Here is a 12,969-nt window from a genome sequence, read left to right as displayed (position 1 = left end):
GGTAAAACCACCTGACACAAAACAACCCTGAACATCTTCTCAAGGCTTGAAAAGCTAAACATAAATCCAAGGTTATGTTCATATGTGCCAGAGCATCATCAACCTCTGAACTTCAAGGTGTTGAAAAATGCTTAATTTCAGCCATCCTTCATTCCTGCTGGACAAATGGCCTTTGCCATGCAAAAACCAGCCTACAGCTTCCCCACAGAACAAACTGCAGCTGCTACAAGTCCAGCAACCCCAAATGCCCACCCTGTCACTCCTGGGCTGGCACAGCAACCTTAGATGGTTTGTTAAAATTATTTGCTTTTTATAAATGCATAAACATCTGCAAAGTTTTGTTGTTTTATTATTTCTACTTATATTTTTATTTATTTATATATATATTTATTTATATTTATTTTAGAGCAGACCCTTGGGTCCAGCTTTGTCTCCCAGCATGCCTGGATAAACCAAAATGATTCAAGAGGGTGAAGTAGTGATGCATGTGACCCTACAGAAACCCTGGGAACTTCTGTGCAGAGACCAGTTCAGAAGATCAATGAGATGAGTGACCCAAATTTAACCAACTCAAAGCAAAGCAGCTCTCTCCCCACATCCCTCCTTTAAAACCTCTAACAGATGTAAGAAAAACTGGGCCCAAAGAAGTCTGAGCACAGGCTGTAATCCAAGACCAGCTGCTTTTTCCATTTATAGCCACATTCACTTCAGCTTCACCAAGGCATTTTGGACACTGTAGAAGGGTCTCTGTGTCTGTTTGTTTGCTGGAGGAGTGTAAAGAACACAAATGGCTTGCTGTCATCTTATCTTTTTTGCTCACAACAGATCGTTTGATCTTGTCAAAACAGAGTTGTCTCTCTATAATCTCAATTCAGTCCTCTGACAGAGTTTATGGAGCTGGCACTGCACCCAGCCTCTGGTGTCCCTTCAACCACTGGCCAACAGAAACATCTCAGGCAGGGACAGCAGTTTAGAAATAGGTTAAAATAGAACGATTCCTTAATTACAGAAGGTTCATCACCACTGCCATCGCTTCCCTCCCCCAGCAGACAGCAGAGAAGTCACAAAACAAGCAGCCAGGCCTTACTGCAGGAGATCAAAGCAAACTCCTTGTTTTATCTTGGTCAAGATAACGGATTTTATTTGCCTTATCAGCCTGGAGGATGATTAACCTAAATGTGAGAAAGCTGGAGGATCCAAAGGAGCTGATGGGTGGGGAGCATGTTCCCCAGCACGACTGCCATGGGCTCCAGACATGCAAATACCACAGGATAAACAGAGAAACTCTCGGTTCCTACATGCCCCCCTCAGCCAGGGCTGTGTCTCCTGGTGCCTTTCAGCACCACTTGGATGAACACAAATCCCACAGCAGGCAGGAGCACTCGCCCCTTTCTCAGCCAGCAAAGGCACCTCTGTCCAGGGGCTGCCCCAGTTTGATCACAGAGGGGAGTCAGAGGTTCCTGAGGGTTCCTGGGCTCACACCCAGCTGGAGCACAGAGCCCTGAGCCACAGCCAGGTGACCCTGCAGTCAGTCCCCCTGCAGCCTGCACCTCTGCCCTCCACAGACACACACTGAGCCCAGGATCCCTCCTGCAAGGTTCAGGAGCTGAGAAGACGACCTGGATGGATGCACAGCCTTGCCCAGACCCAAGGCAGCCATGGAAGAGACCTGCCAGGTATTAAGGCCAGGGCCAGGGTCACTCTGCAGCTCAGCATGGAATCTCAGACTGGTTTGGGTGGGAAGGGACCTTAGAGACCACCCAGTGCCACCCCTGCCATGGGCAGGGACACCTCCCACTATCCCAGGGTGCTCCAAACCCGATCCAGCCTGGCCTTGGACACTTCCAGGGATCCAGGGGTAGCCACAGCTTCTCTGGGCACCCTGTGCCAGGGCCTCACCACCCTCACAGGGAAGAATTTAATACCAAATCTCATCTAGCCCTGCCCTGTGTCAGTGGGAGCCATTCCTTGCGCCACTGCAGGCCCCTTGTCCAAATTCCCTCTCCAGTTCTCCTGGAGCTCTTTTAGCCCCTGGAAAGGGCTCTGAGCTCTCCCTGGAGCCTTTTCTTCTGTTAACACCCCCAGCACTCCCAGCCTGGCTCCAGCCCTCAGAGCATTTCTGTGGCCTCCTCTGGACTCGCTCCAGCAGCTCCACATCCTTCTGATGGATGCAGCATCCCCAGCTTCGCCCTCTCCTGGTCTCAGATACCAGGGAAAGGAAGTGGGAATGGTGCAAAGGGAAACTGGGAACAGTTTCCTATGGGAAACTGTCCCTGTGCATAATGTGGCTCCACTGGGGATGTCACTGCTTTTCCTACAGGCCCTCAGGGACTTCCAGCAAACAAATCCTCCTGGGTCTGGCTGGCCGCAGTGCACAGCCTCATTTCCTGGGGTGCATCCTGCCCAGCTGGAGCTTCCACGTGGGACAGCATCCACACAAAGTGTGCCCACGCAAAGAAGGGACACGAGTGTGCCAGCGTGACCAGGGATGAACACAACACAGCGAGCCTGGGGACAGCATTCCTGGGGACAGGGACGTGCAGCACCAGCACAGCCACATCACCCAGCCTCCTGCTGGCATCCCCAGTGCCCACGTTACAGTCCAAAGAAGAGCCCAAAGCACAGCCCCAAAACACACCCCAGAGCACAGCCCCAAATACACAGCTCCAAAACACAGCCCTAAAGCACAGCCCCAAATACACAGCCCCAAAACACAGCCCTAAAGCACAGCCCCAAATACACAGCCCCAAAGCACAGCCCTGAACACAGCCCCAAATACACAGCCCCAAAACACAGCCCTGAACACAGCCCCAAATACACAGCCCCAAAACACAGCCCTGAACACAGCCCCAAATACACAGCCCCAAAGCACAGCCCTGAACACAGCCCCAAATACACAGCCCCAAAACACAGCCCTGAACACAGCCCCAAATACACAGCCCCAAAACACAGCCCTGAACACAGCCCCAAATACACAGCCCCAAAACACAGCCCTGAACACAGCCCCAAATACACAGCCCCAAAACACAGCCCTGAACACAGCCCCAAATACACAGCCCCAAAACACAGCCCTGAACACAGCCCCAAATACACAGCCCCAAAACACAGCCCTGAACACAGCCCCAAATACACAGCCCCAAAGCACAGCCCTAAAGCACAGCCCTAAAACACAGCCCAAAACACTGACCCAAAACACAGCCCCAAAACACAGCCCAGAACACAGTCCCAAATACACAGCCCCAAAACACAGCCCAGAACACAGCTCCAAATACACAGCCCAAAACACAGCCCAAAGCACAGCCAAATACACAGCCCCAAACACAGCCCCAAACACAGCCCCAAAACACAGCCCCAAAACACAGCCCTAAATACACAGCCCTAAAGACAGCCTCAAATACACAGCCAAATACACAGCCCCAGAACACAGCCCCAAACACTGCCCCAAATACACAGCCCCAAACACAGCCCCAAACACAGCCCCAAAACACAGCCCCAAAGCACAGCCCCAAAGCACAGCCCCAAAACAGCCCGAGGGGCACTGGCTGCCCCCTGCACAGCCAGGGACAGGCACACGCAGGGAGGGGGAGCAGGCAGTGCCCTCCCCGTGCACGTGGTGTCCTGGATCAGGCAGTGTCTCCATGATGGGACACATTCCTCTCCCCCACACATGCTCCCACTCTTCCTTCCATGTCACTAGGCCTGCAGGTCTAGATTTTTCCAGATGATCTCATTTTTGGCACCTGCGTTCACAAACCGAGACTCAGCGTTTCCCACTCAGCCCCTCCATTTGGAATCCTGTGCTGTAGGAATTTTCCCATTAAAAATAATAATAATAATTAAAAAAAAGAAAAATATTGCCCATAACCTAGCCTGAATCTGTCAGCTGGTTTTGGAGGAAACATTTCCCTACAGCTTTAATCTCTTTGTACAGTTACAGAGCTGGAAACGGTGATTCACTGCATCTCCACTCAGCCCTGGGCTCTCCATCCCAGGGAGCCTCGCTGTGTTAACAGCTGTCCAAATCCCTATAACCCCTGCAGCCCCACACTTGGTGTCACCCCAGCAGCACAGGATAGAAGAAAAGTCACCCCAAGGCTTGTGTGGCCTCACTTCTCACTTCATGGGTGTCCATGGCAGTACAGGGGCTTGAAACTGCAGCCCCCAGCACACAGCAACAGGTCCTTGCTGTCACAAGGATTTCAGTGGATCTTAGGGTTTGCTTCTTTCTATTTTTAAGCATTGTTTAATTGTTTAAATTTTAAACCAACTATGTGGGAGTTCTAAAGAAAAGTCTTCCCATTAGGGTTCTAGCTGGAAAAAAAAAAAAGAATTGCTTTGCACTCCTGATGCTGCCCTGCTTGTTGTGCAGCAAAATAGATGGGGGGACCCTGCTGAGCTTTAAGAGACACCTGGCACCCTGTGTGGCTGTCACCAAAGGGGCCAGGGGACAAAGACTCTGACAGAGATGAAAGCTCAGAGATGGTCCAGACTGTTTTACATAGACCCACGTTGGGACACAGAGGGAGGTCACATCCCTGTTTTAGGTGTTTTTATCGGCCTTGGTTTATCTAAACATGCTCCAGAGCATCCTTGCCATGAAGGCCCATGGGGCAGGAGCAGTGGTGGGACAGAGCCTGCCTTGCTGGCTGAGTGCTGTCCCAGGGCCTGGGCAACCTCAGCAGCTTGTGAGGAGACAGACAGGAGCATCAGATCACACCAGCTTTCACCTCTCATCTGGGAGTGCTCCCAATCCTCCACCTGAGATCCCAGAGCTGAGCCTTCACCCAGCACTGGGCCATCAACACAAACAGCTTTAGACTGGGGGAAGTAGAAACAGACTATTAAACCAAAATGGAAAGCATTAATTTTTCTGCCTTCCCCCCTCTCCAAGCCCGACCACCACACGTTGCAAGGAACAAGAGAAGGCCAAGATGTTCCACCACACCAACACAATGCCAGAGATGGGAGGCACAGTGCAAGGGGATGCTGTGGCAGGACCACCCATGACAGATTTGATGTGGCTTTTCCTGAGGATTCGCTTGTCCCTCATCCAGCTGAGGATCCCATGAGATCTCTCTGTTGCACAGGGCAGGTGGATGTCTCTGGATGAAGCCCTGCTGCTCCCACAATGACTCCCTGCTCCTCTCCTCACAGGCATGAACCAGCTCCTGCCACACTGGCACCACACCACTGCTCAGACCTGCTCTGCCAGCACAGGGCAGGAACATCCTCCTCTGCCAGCTCCAGCCCAGTGCCCTGGGACTGGGAGTGAACAGCAGGAGTCTGGGAGAGGTCACCCCCTCCCACAGGAGCTCAGATTTGGATATTCACATTTGGTAAGTCCTGCACAGCAAGGACAGCCTCCCACAGCCCTTCCCATCACCTTGTTTTTATGGCTATTTTTAATTGCTTGTGCCTCTTTCTGCCCCCACTGCACAGCCCAGCTCACATTGCTCTGGCAGCTCCAACTACAGCAATCCCCACCACCTGCTCATCCTATCACATCTCCTTGTCCCAGCTGGGGAGCCCAGCCACACAAAACCTCCATTGACATCTCCACTGGAGATTTTGGAGACACAAAGCCCACCTTTGTAGTGGCCCATCCCACAGGGATGTCCCATCTCCCTGTCACTAATGGCCCAATTCAATGTTACACCAGCACAAACGAAGCAAATGCTCCCCAGGGAGTGCAGGAGAGCACAAAGACTCAGGAGGGAGAACATGGATGGGAAGGAATATTTCTTGCCCCATTAAACACCTCGTGCTCTTCTCCCACCTCGGGAAGCCCAGCTCTGGAGCGGGCTCATCCCACACCGCCAGCCACGCTGCCCTGGTGAAGCTCAGCACTGAAATTCCTCCTTTCCTCTGTGCTTTGCTCTGAGCTGCCAGGCTCCCTGTGACTGTTATTCTCCTCTGACCGGCCTCTTCCTGCACAGCACGCTCTCCTGCACACCTTCAGCAGCAGGGCAAGGCAGCTGAGCCTGACAGCTGGGGAAGGCAGGTCCCAGCACAGGAGTGAGGGCAGCTGCCTGCATCCCCTGCTCAGCTGTTTGTGCTGGAGAGCCACCAGCCACGGGATCCAGGGCTGTCCAGTGCTCCAGGAGCACCTCCTGGTGACCCAAACCCTGGAGCAGGAGCTGCCACGCGAGTCCCTGCTGCAGACATCAGAGGGGCAGCGTTTCCATTTGGGGGGTTGTGGTGGGGCCAAAGCTGCAGTGGAGCCGATGAGGATTGGTAACGTGCCTGCACCCATCTGTGGGACATCCTGAGGGTCCCTGTGCAGCCCCCCCAAATCTCTCTGTGTCCTTGCACCAGCAACAAGGAGAGAGGCCATGTACCTGCCCAGCATCACCTTAGGCTGGGTGTTGTGGACCAAGGGGAGGAGCACCCCAAAATGGGGTCCCAAAATAGTGTGAAAGTTAACCAGGGGCAACCTCAAGGCATGGCAATGGAGGAGGAGATGGTCAGGAAGGGGACGTGCTCTGGCAGTGACCCTGGGCTGTCCCCTTGTGTTGACACACAGGGAAAAGGAGACAGAGCTCTCATGACCCCTCCAACTCGTCTTTGTGGCAGTGGGATTGGACCTCGGTGATCTTTAGGGTCCCTTCCAAGCCAAACCATTCTGAGATGATTTTTGGAGACATTTGGACTGAAAGCCCCTTTTGTACCAGAGCCAGGCTGGCTCGTGCTGCAAGGCAGACTCCAGACAGCTGGGCTCAGGGTGACACTGGTCCCAGCAGCTGTCCCCCGTCTCTCCCCGCCCTGGGCAGCTGGAGCATTCAGCAGCTCAGCCAGCCTGCTGCTCTTAAAGTGCCAACCACCCGTGGGGTTCAGGGCTTGGGGCACTCAGAGCAGCCCAGACCCAGCAGGACGAGGCTGAGCACCCAACCCACGGGGCAGGATGGGCCTCCTGGGCACCACACACAGCAGCTGGGGACAGAGAGGGGGTCACAAAATCCCTGTCCTTGGGCCGGGGCTCGGAGATCAGCTGTGCCCAGCTGGAGATGGCCCAACCTGTAAAAAAAACCCAGCTCAGAAAAGCCATGCCTACACCACACACAGTAAGAAAAAAGAAAAGAAAAAAGAAAAAGAAAAAACCCCCTTGAGTCCTGCAGGTTTGACATCAGCTCCCCTGCTGACTCCTGACTTGGTTTTCCACCAGCACACACCACAGCCCGGCCTCTCTGCACGTCAGTGTGACCACAGGGCTGCACCCAGGAGAGGGGATGGAACCCCTGGTCCAGCTCCAGGGCCAGGCATGGACCTCCCAGGTCCTGGCTCAGCCACCCCAGCCCATCCCACAGCTTCCAGGGAGAGGCACAGGGTGGGGAGGGAGGATGTGCCCTCCCCCTGACCACGGGATCGCTCACAGGAGAGAGCTCATGGGCAATGGAGAATGGAAAAGTAATTAACAGGTCTGAAAGGAAAATCTCCAAAACCTTATGGAGAATAAATGACAGCTGGCAAGCTGGCTTTAATATGGAATTAATTGAAAACAAGATAGAGCTAATATAACCCAGGTCTCTAGTTTAATAGTGGCTCTGGTCCATGATGTTATTAGACTTTGTCTCCAAGGTCAAAAACCCGGACTTCTGCTAATGAAGAGGCGGTTCCTGCCCCACAGCCATAAACAACACCACCAAACAACAATATCCCAACACCACTTCCAGAGCCAGCACCGCTCCCACACCTCAGAGCCTTTCCAGGGCCCTGTGGGTCTGCACACAGGGCCTGAGCTGGCAGAGCTGGCATTTCCCAGAACTTTGGGAGGCACAGTGGAAAGGAGGATGTGGCAGGATCACCCATGACAGATTTGATGTGGCTTTTCCTGAGGATTCACCTGTCCCTCATCCAGCTGAGGATCCCATGAGATCTCTGTTGCACAGGGCAGGTGGATGTCTCTGGATGAAGCCCTGCTGCTCCCACAATGATTCCCTGCTCCTCTCCTCACAGGCATGAACCAGCTCCTGCCACACTGGCACCACACCACTGCTCAGACCTGCTCTGCCAGCACAGGCAGTTCCTTTTCTCTTTCCTTCTAGACTCGACAGAATTTCTTATTGAACTCGACAGAATTTCTTATTGAACTCGACAGCTTTCAGGCAGGATAAGCCCAAGGCTAACAGCTCTGTGTGCAGACACATCTGAGCACAGATCCCAGAGCAGCATCACCAGAGGAGCTGAAAGAGCAGCTCCTGGCACCTCCTGTGTGCCGCCTGCGGCAGCACCACCCCACCCAGGGCTGGACTCACCTTCCTCTCTCTTCGGCGGGCTCTCCGTGGGCACCGCCTGCACCTTTGGCTCTGCCAGGTGGGGCTGGGCGGGCAGGGCAGGCTCTGAGCTCTCTGCTGGCCGCGTGGCCGGGCTCTCGGCGGCTTTGGCCACCTGGATGTCCAGGCGGCGGGGCGCGGCGTCGGGCGCGGCGGTGCCGGCGGGCTCGGCGCGGCGCTGCGGCAGCTCGGGGATCTTGGAGGCCGGCGCCTCCGCCCGCCGCAGCCCCGGCTCCTGGGGCTTGCCCAGGGTGATCTCAGTCCTCCTGGCCGTGGGCTCGGGGGGTTTGTGCCCCACATCGGCTCGTTTGAGGCCGAACCGCGACAAGCCCGAGGTGGAGTTCTCCACCTGCTTGGATGAGATGTCAATGGAGATTTCTGTTCTTCTGGACACCGGCTCGGGCAGTTTGGGTCCAGAGAGCTCCACTCTCCTCAGAGGGGGCTTAGGGGATCTTTGGACTGTGGGCTCCGCATGGCGGGTGGATGGCTCCGAATTCCTGGCGCCGAGTTCCTGGAACTTCTGCGTGGAGCTGGACACGGTGGACCTGAGGAGGGTGTTGGGGGCCCGTCTTTGTGGGGTGGAGGAATTTGAAGACTGATCTACCTCCTCGACCTCAAAGGATCTTTTCAGAGCTGAAAAACATGAAAAGTAGTTCAGGATTTAGTTACCATCCACCTGAGTGTCTCCAGAGGTGCTTACAGACACTGCACGAGGCTCCTAACTCCATTTCTGCTCCTTCATCCCAGGACTCACAATCCATTTAAGCAGCCGGGGATTAAAGGCCCTGCCTCTTCAGACAAGTTAAAAACCCAGTAATAAAACAAATCAGGGCCAGGAAATTCAGCCTCAGAGCAGAAAGCATCCCCACACTGCCTCCATCCCACACTCAGAGGGGAGCAGAGGGTCCCACCATGGTATGGCAGAGCAGAGTGGGGCACTGGGTTTGGGGGGGGACAGAGATCCAGCTTCCAACACCTCGCTCTCCCTCTCACATCCAATGCACAGATAAACACAGGCTTTCCTGTGAGCACTGCCAGCAAAATCCAAGTTTGGAACAGGAAAACAATCCCAGGAGAGCACCAAATCCATACAAATGCAGCAAGAAACCAAAGGTGGCAGCCACAGAAGCTCATATCCTTAAAAACAAACCTAGAGACCACATGAACCAAAGACTGAAGTGTTTTGAGCACATGGACTTGAGACGCCCATACAAGGAAAGGGACAACTGATTCCTGCTCCTTACAGGACCCAGCCAGGTAGGAAAAAAAGGCTGAACAACTCCACAGGAAGGGAACCACTGCTGGATCCCATCAAAAGGCCACGGGCTGTAAAAACCCTCTGATCCCCCCATGAACCCCCAGGCAGGCACAGGGTCAGGGCAGGATAAGGCACAGCCTTGGGATCCCAAGGGAGCCTCCACAAGGCAAGGCTGAGCTGGTGTGGTGACAGCCACACTGCTAATGGCCAACACAAACATAGCAATGAGTCCACCCATCCTTTACATCAACAGAATAGTAGCAGGGAGATTTAGCCTTTAAAAACCTGAGCTTGACATCCCACAGGACATCAGGCTGGTGAGGGGCTTGGAGCACAAGCCCTGTGAGGAACAACTGAGGGAGCTGGGGGTGTTCAGCCTGGAGAAAAGGAGACTCAGGGGTGACCTTATCACTCTCTACAACTGTCTGAAAGGTGGCTGTGGCCAGGTGGGGTTGGGCTCTTTCTCCAGGAACTGACAGAACCAGAGCACACAGCCTCGAGCTGCACCAAGGGAAATACAGGTTGGATATTAGGAAAAAGTTTTTTACAGAAAGGTGATAAAGTTCTGGAATGGCTGCCCGGGGAGGTGGTGCAGTCACCATCCCTGGGTGTGTTTAACACAGACTGGATGTGGCACTGGGTGCCAGGGTTGAGTTGAGGTGCTGGGGCTGGGTTGGACTCGGTGATGTTGAAGGTCTCTTCCAAGCCAGTGATTCTGTGAATTCTGTGAATCAGGATCCCAGGGAGAGAACTGGAGCACAGCCTTGCCTCATCCCAGGATGTCCTCCCCGCCCTGGGGTGGAGCTGGAGAGGAGCTACCACGCAGGAAGCATCCATGTCCCAGGCTGCTCTGACCCCTCAGGGCAGGGCCTGGGGACGTGGGGACCCTCCATCCCTTGGACACATCCGTTGGGTGGCCAGGAGCCACCGGTCACTCTGGGTCTGGCTGGTGGCACAGGGAAGGGGGACTGTACCCATGGCAGCCACCCAGCTCTGCTCCAACAGCCAGCAGGACAGCAGCAGATGTCACCTCCTCTGTCCTGGCAGCAGGGGCTGGGACAGCCATGGTCTCAGGGAACCCAGAGGAGATGGTGAAGAAAGCAGGGCCCTCAGAGCTGGGGCTCACGTGTCAGACAAGCCACGGCAAGGGGAGACTGCCAGGGTTAAAATGTGAGGATACAGACTTTGGGCTGCTTTCCCTTTTGGGGGGAACGCCCCAGAACTCCTCAATATGAGCCCCAGGCTGCAAATCCAACCTGGCTGGGCACTGAGGAGCCTGAGAGCAGGAGCCTCGCCAGGATGTTCTGTAGTGGTGACCTGGCAGAAGCCCCTCTGTGCTCAGGGACAGACAGACATGAATGGACACACACCCATTCCCCCAGCTGTGGTTCAGACCCCAGCATGGGACCTGCTGGGAAGCAACAGGAGTCTGGGATGGGCTCCCAAGGGTGGGGTCCCAGCTGGTGTGGGCAGGGAGGGATGCACAGAGAAATCCAACCCCAAATCAGCCTGATGGGAACAGCACCACGGCTGCTCTGTGGCCGTGGGGAGGGGAAAGCACCAAAGCACAACACTCACCCCCCCTGTAAACCCAGGAAGGGTCCCACGAAGGGCACCTCGTGACAAAATGGTCTGTCTTGCATCTCAGAAATATTCAGACATTGGTAGAAGAAAGGAGGGAGGCAATAAAGAAAACAAAAAAATGCTTTTTCTCAAATTTATCTGGTTTCTGGCTTCCATGGAGCTCTCTCAGCCATGCCATCACCTGCTGACAGGGGTGACAGCTCCCTGCAGCAGTCCCTGCCCTGCAGTCTGCATTTGGCACAGCTCATGCACTGCAGGTCTGAGTCCAAGTCACAGCTCTCAGCATCCCAGAATAATTAATTCAAATAAAGCCCCACAATGGAAGGCTCTTTCAATGTGTTCAAACTCTCCAGGTCTCCAACCCCAAGCTGGAGCTCTGACCCTCCAGCACTGATTTTCTACATTTTCCCTTCTCCATCACACACTTTATCCAGAAACAAACATTTTAGCTGTTTTTTTTTTTTTTTTTTCCAAAACCCCCACATTTGAAACAATGCAGCAGCCAAGCCCAGCTTGCATTTTCCTAGAAACAAAGAGAGCGGAAGGGACAACCCAACAGGGAGCCCTTGCCTGGCCTTGAGCAAAGCTGGGTGGGCAAGAGCAGCAGAGGACACGGCACTGGCAGCTCCCTGAAGGATGGAATCACACTTCTGTCCACATCAGGCTCTTCAAACCTGCCTGTCACTCCTCCAGCCAGCTCAGTCTCCACCTCTTCCCTTCAACAAGCAGCTCTCTAACCTCCTGAGAGATGTGTCTTGAGGAACGGGGTAAATGCTCTCAAGGAACCCGGCAGCAAAGGAAATGCTGACGAGTGTCTTTCCTTAATGAGCGTTGCCCTGGAGATCCCTCAGTACCAAGTGGTCTGGGGATTTCTTTCTGACCTGCTAATGAGCTTTGGATGCAAACAGCCCTGCTGACCTCCAAGGGTTCCTCACATGAGCCACATCCATCATCTCCACTCCTCCGAGCCCTGCTGCCCCTTCCCAAAGAAATGGTGAGTAACCCGATTGCAATGCTGACCTACATGGCCCCTTTCTTCTGACTTTAAACCCCACAAAGTGCCCCAAGCCCAGGGTAAACCTGCCCCATGCCACTCATGTGGTCTTTCTGGAGCACAGCCAGCCCCTGTCCTTATCAAAGGGCTGGATTGAGTTACAACAACCAAAAATGGCTTTTTTCCAGGTCCTTCTGGGCCCTGTTGCAGAAAAGAGAAAAAGGTCAAAGCCCAGACACAAAGGGGTTTAAAAAGGCCCAGGCAGAGCTGCAGAACCACGATTACAGTCTCAGGACAACCAAGCCCTCCAGATAAATCCTCCCTCGTGCTGCGGTGCCAGCGGGCAGGAAGGGGGCACTGAGGGGCTGGGCAAGGAACCTTCACCCCACAGAGGGGCAGAAATGGCTCAGCACAGTTTGACAGCAAAATCATGGGGAGCCCCAGGTGCCAGTGGCATTCCCTCCCCAGCAGGGTCACTGACCTGCCTGGGGACAGCCCAGGAGCCTTCTCTGCCCTCTCTGCAGGATGGGGTGACCATCTCATGGCTTCGCAGGGATTTCAGTACCCAGCTTGTCCTGCTGGCACATTTGGCCACTGCCCTGAATTCAGCGTGGTCTGGAGAAGGTCAGGCATCCCAGGCAGGAGAGAGAAGAGCTGTGACCACGAGGGTTTGTGTTTCCACCTCTGAGACAGAGCCCCACTGCCATGAGCACGATGATCCTCGGGAATGTCACCTTCAGCAATGCTGGCCCTCAGAGGGACCGAGCACGGCTGGAGCTCCCTGCTCAGCACTGCCTCTCTCCTCCTTGCATGAGAAGAGAGAAGGACCTCAGGAAGCACAACAGCTCTCAAAAAAAAGATAA

General features: G+C 54.3%; 1 protein-coding gene across 4 annotated transcripts in view; it reads right to left on the bottom strand.

The window, feature by feature from the left end:
* The window catches only part of SEPTIN9 (septin 9), a 146,560-nt gene that overhangs the window by 50,146 nt on the left and 83,445 nt on the right, over nucleotides 1-12,969 (bottom strand). For all 4 annotated transcript variants that reach the window (XM_053960150.1, XM_053960154.1, XM_053960153.1 and 1 more), the window contains one exon: nucleotides 8,253-8,903. In XM_053960150.1, the coding sequence (XP_053816125.1) occupies nucleotides 8,253-8,903 (651 nt within the window). The remainder of the gene's footprint in view (nucleotides 1-8,252; nucleotides 8,904-12,969) is intronic.

This window comes from Vidua chalybeata, chromosome 19 (genome assembly GCF_026979565.1).
Source record: "Vidua chalybeata isolate OUT-0048 chromosome 19, bVidCha1 merged haplotype, whole genome shotgun sequence".
NCBI classification, from domain to species: Eukaryota; Metazoa; Chordata; class Aves; order Passeriformes; family Viduidae; genus Vidua; species Vidua chalybeata.
This window is presented reverse-complemented; position numbering and strand designations above follow the sequence as displayed.